This window comes from Schistocerca serialis, chromosome 6, assembly GCF_023864345.2.
Source record: "Schistocerca serialis cubense isolate TAMUIC-IGC-003099 chromosome 6, iqSchSeri2.2, whole genome shotgun sequence".
Lineage (NCBI taxonomy): Eukaryota > Metazoa > Arthropoda > Insecta > Orthoptera > Acrididae > Schistocerca > Schistocerca serialis.
In genome coordinates this window covers 293,851,418-293,872,753 of record NC_064643.1, presented here as the reverse complement: position 1 = coordinate 293,872,753, position 21,336 = coordinate 293,851,418, and the positions used below count along the sequence as shown (strand labels likewise).

At 42.2% G+C, this 21,336-nt stretch overlaps 1 protein-coding gene across 3 annotated transcripts in view; it reads right to left on the bottom strand.

The window, feature by feature from the left end:
* LOC126483889 (uncharacterized) overlaps positions 1-21,336 on the bottom strand; it is a 132,982-nt gene that overhangs the window by 87,500 nt on the left and 24,146 nt on the right. For 2 of the 3 annotated variants that reach the window (XM_050107147.1, XM_050107148.1), the window contains exon 3: positions 531-734. The exons of the other annotated variant lie outside the window; for it this stretch is intronic. In XM_050107147.1, coding sequence (XP_049963104.1) covers positions 531-734 — 204 coding nt within the window. The remainder of the gene's footprint in view (positions 1-530; positions 735-21,336) is intronic. 3 annotated transcript variants of the gene reach the window in all.

The following is a 21,336-nucleotide window of genomic DNA, read 5'->3' as shown; positions in this document are numbered from 1 at the left end:
TTATAAGGAAATTACTCAAATGCTTGTCAGAAATCCTGAAATATTTCATCTACCTGACTGTCTTGCTCCACAGCCTTCAGGAAAATATTATGTAAGAAAAGTGAGAGTTGGGTTCTGCATGACTGATGTTTACAGAATCCATGGAGGTTGACTTGGAGGTGGTCGTTCTGTTCAAGGTATCTCATTGTGTATATGCTGAGAATATGTTCTAAGATTCTACAAAAATATATGTCAATGATATTGGACACTTCTGCTACCTTCTTACAGATGAGTGTCACCTGTGCTTTCTTCCAACTACTGAATGCAGTTTTTGTTTGTGGGATACAGGAGGATGGAAGATACAGCAATGTTACTATTTCTACAGTTCTTCTACAGTTCTTTTTCATTGTTGTTTAGATATATTATCAACTCATTTTCTTCAGAAACAGCTATCACTATATTTCATGTTCCATGTGAGAAAGTAAATTAAAATACATCTCTCACAGTTTCAAACAGTAATGCAATGAAAATACGAAGAAACATAGACTTACCAGACACAGGATCTTTTGCATTGGGGTCGCATTTAGCATTCAGTATGAACTGGACAATATCTGTGTGACCAAACAGTGCAGCAACCCGCAAACCACAAGACAGATCCACCGTATTTTCAGCTGACATGTTCTTCATTTCTCCAAGTATCATTTTAAAAACTGACTTATTGCCACTTGCAGCAGATAACGTAAGTAAATTAGCTCCTGTTTTTTAAGAAAGAGGAATGAGAGAAATCACAAGTGTGAACAAGAACAAACCAAACTATTAGACAATAAATCCATAGAAAAATTATACAGATCTTCCTGCAGAATGTTGCAAATAAGGACATAGTTACCTCTATTGAGTGACCGATGGTCTGTAATGATCTCATAACTTTGGTTGTAGGAGATTAGTGCTTACTTGAACACACACACGCACACGCATGCACACGCGCGCGCGCGCGCGCACGCACGCACACGCGCGCACACACACACACACACACACACACACACACACAGAGGGAGGGGGAGGGGGAGGGGGAGAGGGAGGAAGGGGGGATTGGGTTATGTTGGACAGGGAGGGGTGGACTAGACCAAAATAAGCATAAAAGAATACACAAAGAAAAATATAGGCAAATAATAAAATATATTAATAATGAGCAGAAATTACTCAGGTTGGCTACAATCAATGGTACAGTAAAACCTCGTGACTGAAAAGTGGAGCCTGGTATAAAAGAAAAAAAAAATAGACCAGAGAGCAGAAGCAAACAAAACAGAGAGAAGAAACTGGAGAAAAATTGAGATGAACAGACAAGAATACTGAAAATGAGTAAAAACAACGAATCAAAGAAATCAAAACAGAACATAACTCTTGACTGCTTACACCTCTACTTAAGACTATAGCTCTGGATTACTGCCAGGATCCAAGATTTCTCCCTTCTCTCCCCCTGAGTGTCGCCCCTTAAAAAATAATGCACATAATATTGTTCCCCCATAGTTATAGACATTTAGTAAATGCTTGGAACCCAGTTGAATCAATCCAGCACACTATCCATCACAATGAGACATGTCGCTCTAAGCTGTACAGAGGTTCACTTTCTGACATGATTTCCAGATTTCAATTCAAACTTGACTCTTCAACTTTTAGGAAATACTCCAATGGCTGAGATATACGGGTATACCTTGAGCCCAACTGCAGCTTCCTCTCTTATCTTTTTCTTGCTTTTCCTTCATACCCTACAAAACTAGTAGCTCTTGCATAATGAGTGCAACAGAACTGTTTAACAATGGACTAAGAAGTTGAGACAGAACAATAACTCTGATTTAAAGGAAATGTGGAAATAGTACAATGCTTAGACTGGAAAAGCAGGAAAGAACGAATCTATGAGGCATTCCTGAATGGCAAAACTGGCAGTGACTTATTCGTGTAAGTCAAAGTTTTGTTTTATATTCTCTATTAGTCAGGTCACCTCGGGGCATGGAGGATGAGATTAATGGTAGCTGGGAGCTCCAATCTTAGACGTTTTATGGGTCTCCTTAGGGACATGGCTCCCAAGGATGGGAAGGAAGCCAATGTGCACTCTGTGTTCATACTGGATGGAGTCATTTCAGACGTGGATCAGATCCTTCCGGATGCCATGAAGAGCACAGGGTGTAGCCAACTGCAGGTGGTGGCTCATGTTGGTATCAATGATGTGTGTCACTTCAGACTGGAAGAGATTCTCTCTGGTTCAAGTGGCTGTCAGGAGAGGTAAAGGTTGCCAGTCTTCCTTGCAAGATGAAAGCAGAGTTCACCATTTGCAGCATAGTTGATGGGATCGACTGCAGACCTCTAGTACAGAGCCAAGTGGAGGGTCTGAAACAGAGGTTCAGGCGGTTCTGCGACTGTGTAGGCTGCATATTCCTCTACTTGGGCCATAGGGTTTGTTTTGTTTTGTTTCAGGGTGCAAAAACAACTAGGATCATATGCACTCATATCAGAACTGTAAAACATGAAGACAATGAGAAGTTAGAAACAACTACACGTTAATCCCAATCAACAGAAGAGAAGACAGCTAAAAACAGGGACGCAGAGAAATGGAGGTTCTGACATAAAAATTAAATAGCATTCGCCATACTGCTGCGGTGGATTAAAAGTAAAATGTGGTCGACAGCCCACACATCGTTCACTAAAACATCCGATAACTCAGATGGCACACACACATGAGAAAGTAAGTGGTTAAGAAAAGGGCATTCCATCAGGAAATGGCAGACCATCAAAGGTTGAACGTTAAGAGCACAAAGTGGCGGGGCAGCATGACTTAAGAAATTGTGATGGGGAAAAAAGTTTGTGTCTGATACACACCCTAGCTAAAATGATCTCACAGCAAGAGGCCAAGGGGAGATCATCCAAGCCACTGGGAGAAGCTTAATAACTTGGAGCTTACTCCCATGAAGGGAGGAGCAGTTGTGATGCCAAAGTGACACCACCTCCTGGCAGATGGTAACACAGATATCATTGGAGGGAATATAAGAACCAGTGGGCTGAGGTATGAGGACTGCAGCCTTGGAAGCAGCGTCAGCAGCCTTGTTTCCTGGCATAACAACATGACCAAGAACCCACATAAATATCACAGTGGCTCCAATAAGAGTGAGCAAGTGACAGCTTTCTGTAGCCATTGCACTAAGGGATATGGTAGTGTAAAAGGCATCAGTGGCCAAATGGATGCCACGGTGGTGAGGAGTATTGAGACAGCGTAAGAGGGTCAGACATGCAGATGCATAAACGAAACGAGCCATAGACTACTTTCGAATGGACAAGTGACCAGTACTTACAGAGGGTGGTGGTTCGCTCTGCTCCCCAGGAAGTACCACTGAAGCTCTGAAGGGCACTGAGCGAATCAGAGCAGATGACACAATTGCACAACCTGTGTCGCCACATGGACTGCGCATCCTGATACTGGGCAAAGAGCTCGGCTGTAAATACTGAGCAGTGTTACAAAAGCTGATACCAAAAATTGTTAGTGCCGATGATGAAGGCACACCCAACACCACGGTCAGTCTGAGAGCCATCAGTGTACACAAAGGTACTATTGCGAAGTTCCGTGTGAAGGTCATGAAACTTACAGCGACACAGCAATGCTGGAATAGTGTCTTTAGGAAGTAAATGAAGGCCGAGGTGAACACAGGCCGCCGCATGAAGCCAAGGTGGTGAAAGGTTCACACCCATTGGGAAAGTGACAGATAGAGTGAAGTTAAGCTGCTGGAGCAAGAGCCGAAAGCAAACTCCAGGAGGTAACAGAGAAGAGAGATGTGCCCCAATCAAAGGAGGTGGTACAGGATGGATGGCCACATATATCTATTGAGGAGAAAGTCACGGCGAGAGGACAGCAGTTGTTTGGCAGCTTCTGCATACAAACTCTCAACCAGGGTAGTGTAAAAGGCATCAGTGGCCAAATGGATGCCACGGTGGTGAGGAGTATTGAGACAGCGTAAGAGGGTCAGACATGCAGATGCATAAACGAAACGAGCCATAGACTACTTTCGAATGGACCAAGTGACCAGTACTTACAGAGGGTGGTGGTTCGCTCTGCTCCCCAGGAAGTACCACTGAGGACTGTATGAAACTGAGGAACCGCATACTGTGGACTGCAAGGTAAGACACATGGGAGGACCAAGAAAGTTTCCTATTGTGCAAGAGCCCCAGGAATTTCGTAGTTTTAAAGAATAAAAGACCAACAGGTCCAAGATGTAAAGACAGTGGAAGAAACCAACTGCGCTGCCAGAAATTCATACAAATGGTTTCGTCAGTGTAAAAATGAAAGCCATTGTCAATGCTCCATGAGTGAAGAGAATCGAGGCATCATTGAAAACACTGCTCGATGAGGCAAGTCCGTGAAGAACTGCAACAGATGCCAAAATTGTCAATGAAAAGAGAGCCAGAGATGGCCACTGGGAGACAGGCCATCATAAGGTTAATGGAGATGGCAAAGGAGATTATGCTCAAGACAAAACCCTGAGGCGCACTGTTTTCCTGGATAAAGGTGTTCGACAAGAAAGAACCCACACGTACCTTGAAAACTCAGTCTTTTAAAAATTCCTGAAGGAAAGGGGGCATGTGGCCGTGGAAGCCCCATGTGTTCAGCGTATGGATGATACCAGTCCTCCAGCAGGTGTCTTAAGATTTCTTGAAATTAAAAAAACATGGCAAAGTCTGGGATTTTCACAGAAAACCATTCATGACATGGGTGGACAAAGTGACAAGATGGTCAACCGCAGAACAGCGTGCTCGAAATCCACACTGTGCTGTGGTTAGTAAATTGCGAGACTCAAGCCACCATACCAGCCGGGCTCGAATCATACGTTCCATCACGTTGCAAACACAGCTTGTGAGAGAAATGAGGCGGTAGCTACAAGGATAGTGTTTGTCTTACTGGGCTTAGGTATGAGCATGACTTCACGCCAGTGTCTGGGAAACATGGCCTCTGCCCAGATGTGGTTGTACATATGAAGCAGAAAGTACTTGCCTGCAAGAGAAAGGTGCTGCAACATCTGAATGTGAACATGGTCTGGCCCTGGCACAGAGGATCGGGATGATTTGAGAGCACCATCTAGCTCCCTCATAGTAAAGGCGGCTTTGTAGCACTCACAATTCTGACAAGAGAAGGGTATGGCCTGAGCTGCCTCATCTCGTTTCCAATGGAGGAAAGCAAGGTGGTAGGGGAAGGAGCTCAAAATCTCCACAAAATGGCAGTCCAAGTTGTTGGAGATAACAATAGAGTGCACTATGACTTTATCTGCTACTGCCACACTGGAAATTGGGATTGGATCTTGGTCCCAGAGAGCTGTTGAAGGTTGGTCCATACGATGAAAGAAGGAGTGGAATTGTTAAAAGAACTACTGAATGAAATCCAGCTATCTTTATTGCTATCACAAAGGATGCGATGACATTGTGCACGCAACTGTTTATAATGAATGAAGTTCGACATTGTAGGATGATGCTTACAAATGTGGAGAGCGTGTCTCCATGCGTGAATTGCATCATAGCACCTCTCAGTTCACCAAGGGACTGGGACACGGCTTGGTAAAGAGGAAGTTCAAGGAATGGAACATCCTGCGGCAGTACAGACAACATTTGTAAGATATTCTACCTGGTCATCCCAAGTGGGGAAATGTTGTTCGTCAAAGGTGGCCAGGGTGGAGTAAAGCCTCCAGTTGGCCTTAGAAAGCCACCATAGGGTGGTGGGATTTTGGGTTTGACTAAATAGGTCGGGAGTCCATTACACATAGGTGGTGGCTAAACAGTTAGTGGGGGCTGCGTAGCATGGACTGAGTAGTTAGAGGGTCTCAGAAAAACACAGACAGAGTTTCAGTCTCAAAGGGCACACATCGAACACAGGAAAAATGTAGATATAGGAATTGCAGATGTAACAGGTGTAAATTGTCGAAGCTGTGTTGGAAAAAAACCAGACCTCCAAGCGCTAATAGAAAGCACTGATGCTTAAATTGTTATAGGCACTGAAAGCTGGCTAAATCCGGAGATAAAAGTTTAGCCAAAATTTTTGCGAATGATCTAATGGTGTTCAGAGAAGATATGCTAAATACAGTTAGTGATGGCATGTTTGTTGCTGTAAGAAGTAGTTTATCTGGTAGTGAAACTGAACTATATAGTTCCTGCGAGTTAATATGGGTAGAGGTTATTCTTGGCAACGGAAACAAAATAAGAACTGAATCCTTTTATCGACCTCCCAACTCAGGGGATACAATTGCTGGAAGGTTCAAAGAAAACCTGTGTCTAATTTTAAACATGTACCCAACTCATACTATTATAGTTGGTGGGTGCTCAATATGTTGGCAAAAATACATGTTTAAATCTGGAGATGCACATAAAACATCATCCAAAATTGTGCTTAATGCATTCTCTGAAAATTATTCCGAGCAATTAGTTCATAAGCCTACTCAACGGTTGTGAAAACACTTGACCTCTGAGCAGCAAATAATCCTGAGCTATCAAGCATCAAAATGGGTATAGGGAGTAGTGAGCACAAGGTTTTCAAGCTAGACTGAATACCATAACTCCCAAATCCACCAAACATAAATGAAAAATATAGTGATTAAAAAAAAAAAGCGAATAAAAATTTGCTTGATATCTCCCTGAGAGACAATCTCCACTCCTTCCCAATTAACAATGTAAGTGAAGACCAGATGTAGCTTGAATTCAAAGAAATCTTACCAACAGCAATTTAGATTTATACCAAGTAGATTTACAAATGAAGGAGTTGATCTCCGACAGTACACAAAACAGGTCAGAACACTGTTGCAGAAACAATGAAAAAATCATGTCATATTTAAACCAACATAAAAACCCCATGATTGGTGATGTTTTACAAAAGCAGAAATTTAGCACAGACTTCAATATGGGATGCTTATACTAGTTTCCACAGCGAAAGTTTGCCAGAAAATCCAAAGAGATTCTGGTCATATGTAAAGTATGCTAGTGGCAAGAGACAATCAATGCCTCCTCTGCATGACAGCAATGGAAATACTATCAACAACAGTGCTGCTAAAGCAGAGTTACTAAACACAGCCATTCGAAATTCCTTGGGCAGAGAAGGCGAAGTAAATATACCAGAATTTGAAATCGAGAACAGTTGCCAACATGAGTCATTTATAAGAAGATATCCTTGGAGTAGTGAAGCAACTTAAATCACTTAATGAAAGTAAATCTTCCACCAGTTCAGATTGTATACCAATTAGGTTTCATTCAGAGTTCAAGAGTTCACTGATGCAATAGCTCCACAGTTAACAATCATATAATTGCTCAATGAAAGATACGTACCCAAAGACTGGAAAGTTGCACAGGTCACACCAATATTCAAGAAAGGCAATAGGAGCAATCAACTAAATTACAGGCTCACATCATTAACATCAATATGCAGCAGGATTTTCAAACACATATTTGTGTTCGAACATTATGAATTATCTCAAAGAGAATGATCTATCGACACATAGCCAAAACGCATTTAGAAAACCTTGCCCTTGTGAAAAACAACTAGCTCTTTGCACAAAGTGCTGAGAGCTTTCAACAAAGGATTTCAAATTGAGTCTGTATTTCTAGATTTCCAGAAAGCTTTTGACATCGTACCTTGTAAGCGACTTGTAATCAGATTGTGAGCTTATGGAATATTGTCTCAGTTATGTGACTGGATTTGTGGTTTCCTGTCACAGAAACCACAGTTTGTAGTAAGTGATCGAAAGTCACTGAGTAAAACAGAACTGATTTCTGGCATTCCACAAGGTAATGTTATAGACCCTCTGATGTTGCTTATCTATATGAATGATTTAGGAGACAATCTGAGCAGCCACCTTCGGTAATTTGCAGATGATGCGGTCATTTGCAGATGATGCTGTCATTTATTGTCTAGTAAAGTCATCAGGAGGTCAGAACCAACTGTAAAACAATTTAGATATATGTATGGTGAGAAAATTGGCAACTGACCACAATTAATGAAAAGGGCAAGGTCATTCACAAGTGCTAAAAAGATACCGTTAAATTACGATTACACTATAAAGCAATCAAATCTAAAGACCGTAAATTCAACTAAACGCCTAGGAATTACAGTTACAAACAACTTGAACTGGAAAAAACACACAAAAAATGTCGTGGGGAAGGTGACCCAAAAACTGCATTTTATTGGCAGAACACTCGGAAGATACAACAGATCTACTAAAGAGACTGGCTACACTATGCTTGCCCATCCTCTTTTGGAGTACTGTTGCACAGTATGGGATCCTTACCTGATAGGGGTGATGGAGCCTATTGAGAAAGTTCAAAGAGCAGAAGCATGTTTTGTATCATCAATAGGGGAGAGAATGTCATGGACATGACACAAGAGTTGGGGTGAGCATAATTAAAATGAAGGCGTTTCTCGTTATGGCAGAATCTTCTCAACAAATTTCAATCACCAACTTTCTCCTCTGAATGTGAAAATATTTTGTTGACACTGACCAACATATGGGGAAATAATCATTATAAATAAATAGGGGATATCAGAGTTCGTACCGAAAGATATAAGTGTTTGTTTTTTCTGCAAGCTGTTCAAGAGTGGAATAACAAAATATTATTGTGAAGGTGATTCAATGAATCCTCTGCCAGGCGCTTAATTGTTATTTGCAGAGTATCCCTGTGGTTGTAGATGAACAACCAAAGCTCCTACTCCAGCAGCAACACAAAATGTTACTGTAGCAAGTACTTGAACAAAAAGTTGTGGCATCATCTCTTTCCTTGACAACTTCAATGAGTACAAGAAGACATGGGAAACCTATTTACTGTTTCATACTTCACTGCAAGTTTAATCAAGCTGTTGATCCTGGCACTAATCATGCTTTATTATTATCTTCTTGTAGTCAGTTGTATGAAGTGATGCTATTTTACAGCCACAATCTGACCCCAGTAGCTTAGGATTCAGCAGTATTTGTGATTCATTGACCAATATTATAGTACACAAGCTCACATGCAGCAGCTCTACCACACTTTGATTGGCAAAGGACTGCCATGTAGACAACACAACAGTATTTAGTTACCCCACAATGTCAGTAGACGTCCATGGTACAGACCATGTATTCCTCTATCATTCCCATTCGGCATGTGCAACATCACCAGCAAATCACAAGGCTCAAACTTTGCCTGAAGCTTCGCACTAAGGGCTTAGTCAAAGACCAGAATTGTCATAAAATTATGTCCTGAGTGCTACAGCGAGCATAGTCGAAAGCACTGCCTGCATCACAATGCTGTGTGCTACATTTGCAACAAGAAATGAGATCTGGCTCTCGTGTCTCATTCACCCACTGAACCACCACAATATGATGCACCAATGCTCAGGATCACTCCAGTGATCGCAGTGCCCACCAAAACTATTGGCAAGCTTGTGGTTGTACTGAAACCAGTGCATGCAAAGCAGAATTTCAAGATGGCATGAGTGAGGAAGTTACTTATCAATTTGGACACTTACTAGCATCTTGGCTCTGCTGCTCCAAGCCTCAGAAGTGAGTAGTTCCTTATATTAATCAATCAGTACCTATCAAAGATCAAATCAGCATAGCATCTAAATATGAGAATGTATGTAGATCACTTACACCATCAGCAGTAGCATCATCAGGTTTACTAAGATTTTTGGGTTAAATACATTTCATTGACTAGATCCACAAGAAAGTTAATCTAATTTCACAGTACATGGCATTTAATGATCAGGATACATAGGGTCAACCTATGACCAACTATCTGAAACTATGTTGGCAGACGCAAAAGAATTTTTTGCTTATGTGTTAAACACTCCCAGTTGATTTGGATATTATTAATTATCAAGTAGAAGCCTAATAAATGATTTATACTGACTGTGTACTAAGGATAAGGGGCTGACTGGCTAATACCATTGTGGGAGTAGTTTCGTATCAGTGTTTTGGCTGCTGAATAATGCAGTAACACAATCAATAACATTCAATAATAATAATAATAATAATAATAATCACTATGGTGTTCCATTGTAATTAAATGTTATATTCTTACTTTACAAAATTGTGCGGCAGTTACTCCCTTCATCTTACAATTTAATGATGATTATACTCATCACAGATCATTTTTTGATATCTCCACACACTATAGCATTAACTAACACAAACACACCATAGTCCTTACTGCAATCAAATTCTAGGTTGTCGGCACAGTTGATGCGAAATTTGTAATCAAGATACGATGTAGATACTTAATAAAAACACTTCACAATGAACTCTCTTGTGACGTTTGGTAAATTGCTGAGGATCAACTTGTGGCATCAGGGATACGCTCAGTTGACAATATGTATTACAGGCGGCCTTCTACCATTACACCATTTCCTGCTCACTTATAGCTCTCTAAGCGACTTCTGACCCTGCACATTGCCTGCACTCCACTTACTAACAATTGCTGTATCTTTATGGTTCTAGACTACTGATATCTATCCTCAACCTGTGGAGACAAAACTACATTTATCTTTACATATGGGACTGTGGACCCCTTATAGTGTCATTGATACCTTCAGCCCAGTTATGTTTCCGTCTTTCTCACCTGGTAATGGAGGCAGTAGAAAACAAAGTTGACTTACTGCAGGCTTGGGTGTCATCAAGCGAATTGGATAAGGCCATGGTACCTATAATAATAATAATAATAATAATCCCAAATGAGGCTATAAGCACTTATGACGACTTCAAAGCAACAGTTACTGTGCAGTCTAATACAGATTTATGTCTGACTCCGCATCCTGCAGAACTGCGAGCCAAGGTAGATAGAGCTTATAACTTTTGTTTTAATTATTTTTGTAGATGTATATATGTAGTTGCCAGCAGATGTGGAAAAACAACAAATATTTATGTTGAACACACCTTTTGGAACATACAGGGTGTTTCAAAAATGACCGGTATATTTGAAACGGCAATAAAAACTAAACGAGCAGTGATAGAAATACACCGTTGGTTGCAATATGCTTGGGACAACAGTACATTTTCAGGCAGACAAACTTTCGAAATTACAGTAGTTACAATTTTCAACAACAGATGGCGCTGCGGTCTGGGAAACTCTATAGTACGATATTTTCCACATATCCACCATGCGTAGCAATAATATGGCGTAGTCTCTGAATGAAATTACCCGAAACCTTTGACAACGTGTCTGGCGGAATGGCTTCACATGCAGATGAGATGTACTGCTTCAGCTGTTCAATTGTTTCTGGATTCTGGCGGTACACCTGGTCTTTCAAGTGTCCCCACAGAAAGAAGTCACAGGGGTTCATGTCTGGCAAATAGGGAGGCCAATCCACGCCGCCTCCTGTATGTTTCGGATAGCCCAAAGCAATCACACGATCATCGAAATATTCATTCAGGAAATTAAAGACGTCGGCCGTGCGATGTGGCCGGGCACCATCTTGCATAAACCTCGAGGTGTTCGCAGTGTCATCTAAGGCAGTTTGTACCGCCACAAATTCACGAAGAATGTCCAGATAGCGTGATGCAGTAATCGTTTCGGATCTGAAAAATGGGCCAATGATTCCTTTGGAAGAAATGGCAGCCCAGACCAGTACTTTTTGAGGATGCAGGGACGATGGGACTGCAACATGGGGCTTTTCGGTTCCCCATATGCGCCAGTTCTGTTTATTGACGAAGCCGTCCAGGTAAAAATAAGCTTCGTCAGTAAACCAAATGCTGCCCACATGCATATCGCCGTCATCAATCCTGTGCACTATATCGTTAGCGAATGTCTCTCGTGCAGCAATGGCAGCGGCGCTGAGGGGTTGCCGCGTTTGAATTTTGTATGGATAGAGGTGTAAACTCTGGCGCATGAGACGATACGTGGACGTTGGCGTCATTTGGACCGCAGCTGCAACACGGCAAACGGAAACCCGAGGCCGCTGTTGGATCACCTGCTGCACTAGCTGCGCGTTGCCCTCTGTGGTTGCCATACGCGGTCGCCCTACCTTTCCAGCACGTTCATCCGTCACGTTCCCAGTCCGTTGAAATTTTTCAAACAGATCCTTTATTGTATCGCTTTTCGGTCCTTTGGTTACATTAAACCTCTGTTGAAAACTTCGTCTTGTTGCAACAACACTGTGTTCTAGGCGGTGGAATTCCAACACCAGAAAAATCCTCTGTTCTAAGGAATAAACCATGTTGTCTACAGCACACTTGCACGTTGTGAACAGCACACGCTTACAGCAGAAAGACGACGTACAGAATGGCGCACCCACAGACTGCGTTGTCTTCTATATCTTTCACATCACTTGCAGCGCCATCTGTTGTTGAAAATTGTAACTACTGTAATTTCGAAAGTTTGTCTGCCTGAAAATGTACTGTTGTCCCAAGCATATTGCAACAAACGGTGTATTTCTATCGCTGCTCGTTTAGTTTTTATTGCCGTTTCAAATATACCGGTCATTTTTGAAACACCCTGTACAAGTACAATACACTACTATTTGCAGTCACAAGTGCTCCCATTATTTTCCACAAGTATTTGGGGCAGCTCATTTAAGGGATCCACGGGGTGGATAAACTTGTAGACGGCATTATGAAATGGCCCACATGGGAGCAACACTTACAGAATCTATAAGTGCTTTAACAGTGACTCCAATCGAATAGTTTCTGCTATCGGCTTGACAAAAGTCGTTTTTTCTAAATTAAATATCAGTTGGGGGATGGGGCAAGGAAAGCTGATATATTACTCAATTAGTCAGTTCGCAAAAATTTTAAACCGTGTTTGTTTCTTATTAAGATTACATCACAGGTAGTTCTCATTGTTTACCCACTGAATCAACCACAAATCTAGGCTGACAATTTTGTGTGTTCTATGGTTTCCCAGAAGAAACAGTGTTTGACAGAGGGTATGGACATTTGGTCCCGGCACAATTCTCATGCTCACAACAGACATGTGGCAGTATGGTATAGGCATGGCTCTATACCACAAAATGCCAATGGAATAGACCAATTGATTGTGAAGACCTCCAAGATATTAGTGGTGGGGCAACACAATTACACTGAAAGTGAGGTGGTAGCACCAACCATTGTTTATTGAATCAAGGAATTGCACATTTACTTTTAAGGCACAAAATCCCACCTATCACGACCACAAGAGCACCTGATTTCACTGCTTGGCCATCACTCCTAGAAAAGGCTGCAAAAATATTTTCACCAATGGTCACTATTCCATAGTAATTATCATTCTGTCATAAATTATCATCACACTGCTGTATATACCACCATCATTGCCCACTCCCATACACTGATGGACCTAGACACTGTCTTATCAGTAGAAAGCAATATGTTTTCAGGTCAATGTATCCATGAGCCTTGCATCACACGAATTTCCTATCACATCCTGCAAAGCAGCTCATTCTAAATGAAACAATCACTACTTTTCTGGGTACCATTGTTGACACAGTATGGGTAGGTGCAGTCTGGTTAAAACACCCAACCTTGGTTTCCATACACTGTTCCTTGCACCTTCACCTAATATCAGGGAGGGAATATTCCTCTTGACAGTTCAAGATGTGGAATGTAGTACCATCATTCTAATCATATAACCTCTACCTACTCCGCCTATCACACTGGAGGATGTTGTACATGAAGATACAACATTTATTGGTTGCACATAGACGCTAATATAGAACACAAAATCTGACTCTGCAACATCTGTGTCCAGAATATGGCAGTATGGAACAGAGATTTTCTCCGTGGCCCAAACCACAGCACCCTGAGGATTGGGTGCTTATCAACTCCATCAGACAGTCCCTGAGAGAAAACTGGCTGTTATTTGTGGATGCTGTTTCTGATGTCTGGTGTGCAGCCTGGATGACAAAAACCTTAGCAAGAGCTATAATCTGGATTCCCTCCATTCATTTTTGCAATTGCAGGAGCTCCACACACAATTGTGTCAGACTATGGCCTGCAAATTGTATAATTTTGCATTTAAGGTATCCTGCCACCATAATGGTATCTATCATCCAAACACCTTTCCAACTGGCATCCAATTCAGAAGAGGAACAGTTGGTCAAGCCATTCAAAAGTGCAGATGACCAAGAAGATGCAAATGATGACTTGGACAACCTTCCTTACAACATACGAATCCGTCACAGGGTTGCTACATGAGTACAAATACTACACACTGTCAGATCCACACCCATCCCAGAGTGTCCAGAGCTCATGCACCACCAGCAGCATGTGTGCTCATGGTACGGTCTGCAAACCTGCTGTACACTCCAGTAGCTCCAAGATATCATTGTTAGGAACTAGGCAGGTCAAATGTTTCAGATCATGGCCCATTAACCCTGTGGTGCATTAATATCACTGCAGTGGAAAGTTTTTAATGGTCACTTCTCTGGCATATTCCAACAGTCATCACACTGCAAATGCATGCATGGCACAAAACCAGTAGGGAGTGCCCATTGCAATGCACTGTATGTATCTGCAGCCTCCAGGCTGAATGAAAATGCCAAAGGAGCAATCATTAACAGAGCTATCCACTGTAGAAGACAGCACCATATGGTTGTGATCACCTGATCCTCCCTGCATTTTATCCGAGCTATTTTCAGTATTTCAGAATGTATTCTTTTAAACATTGTCAAAAGCTTCCTCCACATTTCAAAAATGTAGTGAACATTTTTTCAGTGTATCTTCTAAGGAGGTCATAAGGTCAGCATTGCCTCACATGTTCATACATTTATACAGAACCCAAACTGACCTTCCCAGAGTAAGCTTCTACCAGTTTTTTCATCTTCCATAAATAGTTTATGTTAGTACTTTGAAACCATGAATTATTAAACTGATGGTTCAGTATTATTCACATCTGTCAGCACCTCCCTTTTTGAAATAGAAATAATTACATTATGCTTGAAGTCGAATGGTATTTCCCACCTCTCAAATCTTGCATACCAGGTGAAGCAGTTTTACTGTGGTATGTTCTCCAAAAGTCCTCAATAATTCTGTGCAACTATCATCTACTCCAGGAGTCTTTCAGTACACTACTAAATTATTCTTGCAGTATCATATCTCTGATTTCAAATTCATCTCATTCCTCTTCCCTTCCAATAATATTGTCTTGAAGTCAATTTCTTTCAAGTCTTTCTATTCCGTCCAATATTTAGCCTGTCCTCCTTTGCTTACTATTGGTTTGCTATCTGAGCTCATGATATATGTACATGTGGTTTCTTTCCTCGAAAAGCCTCTTTACTTTTCTTGTAGGCAGCATCTGTCTTTCCATTTATTCATGGTACTACAGCTTTGTGTTACTCCTCTAGCTGTACCTGTTTTCCATTTTGCACATTCTGTCAATTTCATTTTTAGGGTTCTGTATTCTCTTTTGTCTACAACATTTGCTGCATTTTATATCTTCTCTATTTGTCAATTAAACGCAATATCTCTTATGTTACCCAAGGATTTCTACTAGGGTTTTCTTTCCCCACTTGGATCTTCAACAACTGTTATTTCTGACTGGGGGAGACCTAAAAACATATCCTGTCCTATCCATTGTTTTACACCCGTCAGTGCATGTGGTAGTAATGCGACAATACTCCTGAAGAACTGTGAGGAACAGATGCAATATGATCATGGGCATCACAATCTTTAGGTCTCTGGATTATATTTATTATCTGGGTATTAACCAAGGAGGAGCGCACAGCCATGCACGGGGGCCACATTCTAAATGGTGTAGGCAGAGATCCAGGCAGGGGGTCTTGAGGTACATTCCAACTAGGAACCTCACCTGGTGGTGAACTTCAGGTTGTCACGACCCTCAATATGAAAAAAACAGATGTGTCAAATGACTAGGAAATAGTCACAAATCTATTGCATGAGTATGAGCTGGTACCATTGGCACCAAAGTGATAAGATTACTACTTTGGCAAAGAGACTATTTGCCATCCTAGTTTGGAAGGTGCCAGTGACCAGTCCAACTCCACATGATATAAAGGGTCCAGTAATTTCAGAGGTGGAAATGCCATCACACTATAAATCTGGCAACCATAGTCCAAGTGGAACAAGGCTATGGCCTGATAAATACAGAGTAGAGTAAAACAATCTGCTTTACAAGAGGTTCTGGCAAGAGAGCATTACGCATTCGTATGAAGCTAGTCTTCAGTTGACAAATATGGGATAGTTGTATCACATTTTTATCAAAGGTGAGTCCCTCAAATTGACACTGCACAACAATGTGCAAGCACTATGTATTCGAAGTAGAGTTCTGGAACAGGATGAACCTTGGTATGCCGACAGAAATGCATGACCTGAGTTTTCACAGAAGAAAATTGGAAGCCATGTGAAAAGAGTCTAAGCGAAGGCCCTCCAGATGACTACTCCTTGGAGGTGTCACTCAGCCAACTCTACAGATCTGGAATTATACTATATGCAAAAGTTGTCAACTTACAGTACAGTGGCAACCACTGGTTTGGCAGTCACTAGCCCATTATGATGATAAGGAGAGTGTAAGCATAGAGTCCAGAGGCACCATTCTCTTGGGTCTGTGGATATCTGAGCACAACCTACGAACTCTAACACAAAACAATTGGAGAAATAAAAACTGACAAATAAAAACCATTAGTAAACCACAAATGCTCCAGTCATAGAGGATAAGTAAAATGTGAAGACACTGTGCAGTGTCATATGCCTTATGTAGGTAAAAAAACTGCAATGACATGTTAGCATTTAGAATAAGGCTGCTGGATTGCGATTTCCAAACTAACCAGATAGTCAGATGTGGAAACACACTGACAGGTAGACAAAAGGCACTGTGATCTAATAATCCCACGTAACCGTTGGGCTAATATCCTCTCAAACAGTTTGCAGAGCACACTGGTGAGGCTAGTTGGTCGTTAGATGCCAATGGACATAATTTTTATGTTAGGTTTAAGGATAAAGAGGAAACACCATCCACCCATTGTGAAGGTAAAGCTATCTGTGGCTGAAGATCCCGAATAGACGTAGTCTTTGTGAAGCATTCAGATGCTGGATCATCTGACTATGGATCGAATCAAGGCCTGGGGCTGTATTAAGTGACAAGTTGAGAGCCTGAAGTAATTCTCAGTCAGTGAAAGGTTCACAATATACACCAAAGAAACTGGTATAGGCAAGTGTATTCAAATACAGATATGTAAACAGGCAGAATATGGCACTGCAGTTGGCAATGCCTATATAACATGACAAGTGTCTGGCGCAGTTGTCAGATCAGTTACTGCTGCTACAATGGCAGGTTATCACGATTTAAGCAAGTTTGAATGTGGTGTTATAGTTGGCGCACCAGCGATGGGGCACAGCATCTCCAAGATAGCAGTGAAGTGGGGATTTTCCCATATGACCATTTCACAAGTGTGCCATGAATATCAGGAATCTGTTAAAACATCAAATCTCCAACAGCAGTGCGGATGGAAAAAGATCCTGCAAGAATGGGACCAATGACGACTGAAGAGAATCATTGAACATGACAGAAGTGCAACCCTTCTGCAAATTGCTGCAGACTTAAATGCTGGGCCATCAACATGTGTCAGTGTGTGAACGATTCAACAAAACATCACCAATATGGGCTTTCGGAGCTGAAGGCCCACTCGTGTACCCTTGATGACTGCATGACACAAAGCTTTACGCCTCGTCTGGGCCTGTCAACACTGACATTGGACTGTTGATGAATGGAAACATGTTGCCAGATTGGACAAGTCTCGTTTCAAATTGTATCGAGCGGATAGCCGCATGTGGGTATGGAGACAAGCACGTGAATCCATGGACCCTGCACGTCTGCAGGGGACTGCTCAAGCTGGTGGAGGCTCTGTAGTGGTGTAGGGCATGTGCAGTTCAAGTGATATGGAATCCCTGATACATTTAGATATGGCTGACATGTGACACATATGTAAGCATCCTTTCTGATCACCTGCATCCATTAATGTCCATTGTGCATTCCGACTGACATGGGCAATTCCAGCAGGACAACGCAACACACCACACGTACAGAATTGCAACAGAGTGGCTCCAGGAACACTCTTCTGAGTTTAAACACTTCTGCTGGCCACCAAACTCCCAGACATGAACATTATTGAGCATATATGGGATGCCTTGTAACATGCTGTTCAAAAGAGATCTCCACCCCCTTGTACTCTTACAGATTTATGCACAGCCCTGCAGGACTCATTCCCTCCAGCACTACTTGAGACATTAGTCCAGTCCGTGCCACATTGTGTTGCAGCACTTCTGCATGCTTGTGGGGGCCCTACACAATAGTAAGCAGGTATACCACTTTCTTTGGCTCTTGAGTGTAATTCAGGATTACCAGAGGTGAAGGATGGATGATGGCTTCAACTTGTTTTTTAGGCATTCAGAAAGGTGGTAAGTTAAGAAGACCCTGATACGAAGTGGGTCAGAACACATTTGGCATGAGCCCACACATCGACAGAAATACCACCATGAGGGAGGACACATGGAACAGTTTTAGATCTCTGGCAGCCCAGTCCACACTTGGGATGAAGAAGCAGACGTTTTAAAACAGGTAACGTAGCATTCCCAGGACTATCCCCTCGAAAGTTATTAAGGGAGGCTGTGAAGGATGTCACTCGAGGCACTGCAGGGCCCTTCAGCAGTCCTAAATAGGTACTGCAACATCTCTGGTCCACCATGGTACTGCCCAATAATGGAAGGGGCCCACAGAAAGAGGGATAGCAGTCCAGCAGTCTCTCGCAACTTTATTGGTACAATCTGAAGGAGAAGAGATGAAAGTGATAGCAGAGGTATACAACTACTAGTTGGTCCTCCAGAGATCTGAACTAGACAATCTGTTCATCAAGTGGTGACTGGACTGCACTAAAATCCCCTAATACAAGAAGGATAGAGTTGTCGCATTACAGTGAAAGTATTAAGATACATAAGTGCCATTCCTGAAGGTATCTCAATTGATTGCAGGGACCTACCATACTCACAAAAGTATTGCTTCCTATGTGATATGGAAAGGAATCCATTCTCTGATGAAATATGTGCAAACCAACATATAGACCACTTGGAGCCAGAGTATGTTTCTGTAACCTTGAAGGGTTGGAGAATGGTCATCAGTGACGGGTGTTTCATGGAGTAAACACAGATCGCAGAACAGGAGTTCTGGCAAGCGGCAGTAATGTCCACTGCAGTTCCATCGAATTATATTACAGGCAACTTGGTTAGGCATAAAGGGACCAATGGGTCACAGGTCACACCTCAGGATCGCTGTCTGTCACCAATGGAGACAGAACAACGTCTACAGGCATATATTTTAAGTCAATGGTGGACAGGGGTCTGGCGCCTCTGGGATTGTTGGAGTAGCCTTTTCCAGAGGGTTCTTGGTCTACTGTTTCTTCTGAGGGCTTTTCTGCTTTGGGAGTAGGAACTGAAATGTCGCAGGCAGCACTGAGAACCATGGTCTCTGGCTCCTTCAGTCACTAACTGGTGTTGAGTCAGTGGTCTGCAGACATTTGTCAAAAGGGGTTACTAAAGGGAGCCTTGTCACCAGTAGATGTCAGAGGCAGATGCTGTTTCTCTGGACATAAGTCAAGGTTCCTGAAGACAGTTCTGTAGTAACCACAGGTGGGGAGGGCCTATCTCCCTCATGGGCTAATTTAAATACGATACTACCAGACGTCAACATCTGGGGAATGGAGAGTGTAAGTATTTGTGGCACTGATGTTCTAGCTGCAGTAGTGGCGAAATTTGGTATCACAATGACGTGAAATTTTTGGTAAGTTCCTATGGGACCAAACTGCTGAGGTCATAAGTCCCTAGGTGTACACGCTTCTTAATCTAACTTAACTAACTTACACTAAGGACAACACAAACACCCATGCCTGAGGGAGGATTCGAACCTCCAACAGGGTGAGGAGATGCGAACCGTGGCAAAGTGCTTCAGGCCGCACGCCAAGGATGAAGGTATAGGTGGTCATACTTAAGAAAGGCAATCGGCAGTCTTAAAATCTCCTGGATTTTATGTTTTTTAATTAGAGTAGCACAGTTCAGAGATCAGAGAGGGTGCTCATTTCTGCAGCTGACAAAGAATAATGGTTGTTTGTATGGTGAGTTTTCATAAAGTGGTCGACCAGACCATGATCTGACTTTCTCAGGAAGAGAATACTCCTAAAAAGTGAGTATGATGGCTCCAGTGTTAATCTTGTTATACGGTTCCTCACCCATCTGCATCATTAAGTCTCAGTGAAAATTTAACCCTGAATTGTCTTCAGGAAATTATGGAGTGTTATAGTAATAGGTACCCACAACGTCTTTTGCAGGAGAGAAATGCTCAGGGCTTGCTATTTTAATTAAGACACATCAATTTTGTAATTTACTAAGGGAAGAGATTTCTCCAACCACTTTTTCAGTATTGTCTATACAAACATTGGCTCAGTAGGTAGAAGGACAGGACCCTCCTGAGGGGAGTAAGTTTCTGCAGCTCACTTGATTTTTCTGCCCATCATCTTGTGGCGTAGACCGGAGGAGGGGGGGGGGGGGGGGGGGGAGTGAGGAAGTTCTTTGAGTCATAAAAATCCACAATGAAGCATTCAGGTCTGTCAGGAGAGAGTACCAGAGTTCCATGGCCACCAAGTAGTAAGTTTAATTATTGGTTGACGGGCATCATGTCAGATAAAGTAGTGGAAGCTGTATGATATTTCAACGAGACAGCTGCTCATCAACTTCAGGTGCTTACTGACATGTTGCTGCAATGGCTCACCGATATATATGCTGACTTGCTAGAAAAATGCAGGTGCCAAGGGTTGGGACTATAATGTCATCGCAGACGAATTGTAGAACATGGCGACATCCAGTGCCCCCTGCCAGAGAAATGGGCCATAGTCTTCACATTCACAACGAGGGAAAAGCATGGCAACAAATAGCGGCCCAGTGTGTACGCAGGCAGTGTGTTGGCGTCCAGTTTAAGTGTGCGGACTTTGATTCTTTACCTGTGTTGACTTGGATTTTTTTGTCTGCAGCCAATGATGCCTTAGTACTGTCAATGCTGAGCCTTTGCCGAGTTGAAATCCCATGTGTCTATTGATCCAGTTGTTACTTATATGTATTCTGTCTGTTTCTTTAACGATGGAGTCCCAGTACGTGGAAACGGAAGGAAGGGACCTTTTCTCTCCGTAGTTCATGCTATGTTTGTGTCAAGACCGTGTTCAGCCACAGAAGGCTTTTCTGGCTGACCCAGTCTGGTGTGACTTATATGTTCAACATATCTGGTCAATGTATGATTTCCCACAACGGCATGGGATTTTATACATCCTTGGTCTTATTACACCTAGGTTGTCTTTAACAGAACACAGCACAGTTTTCA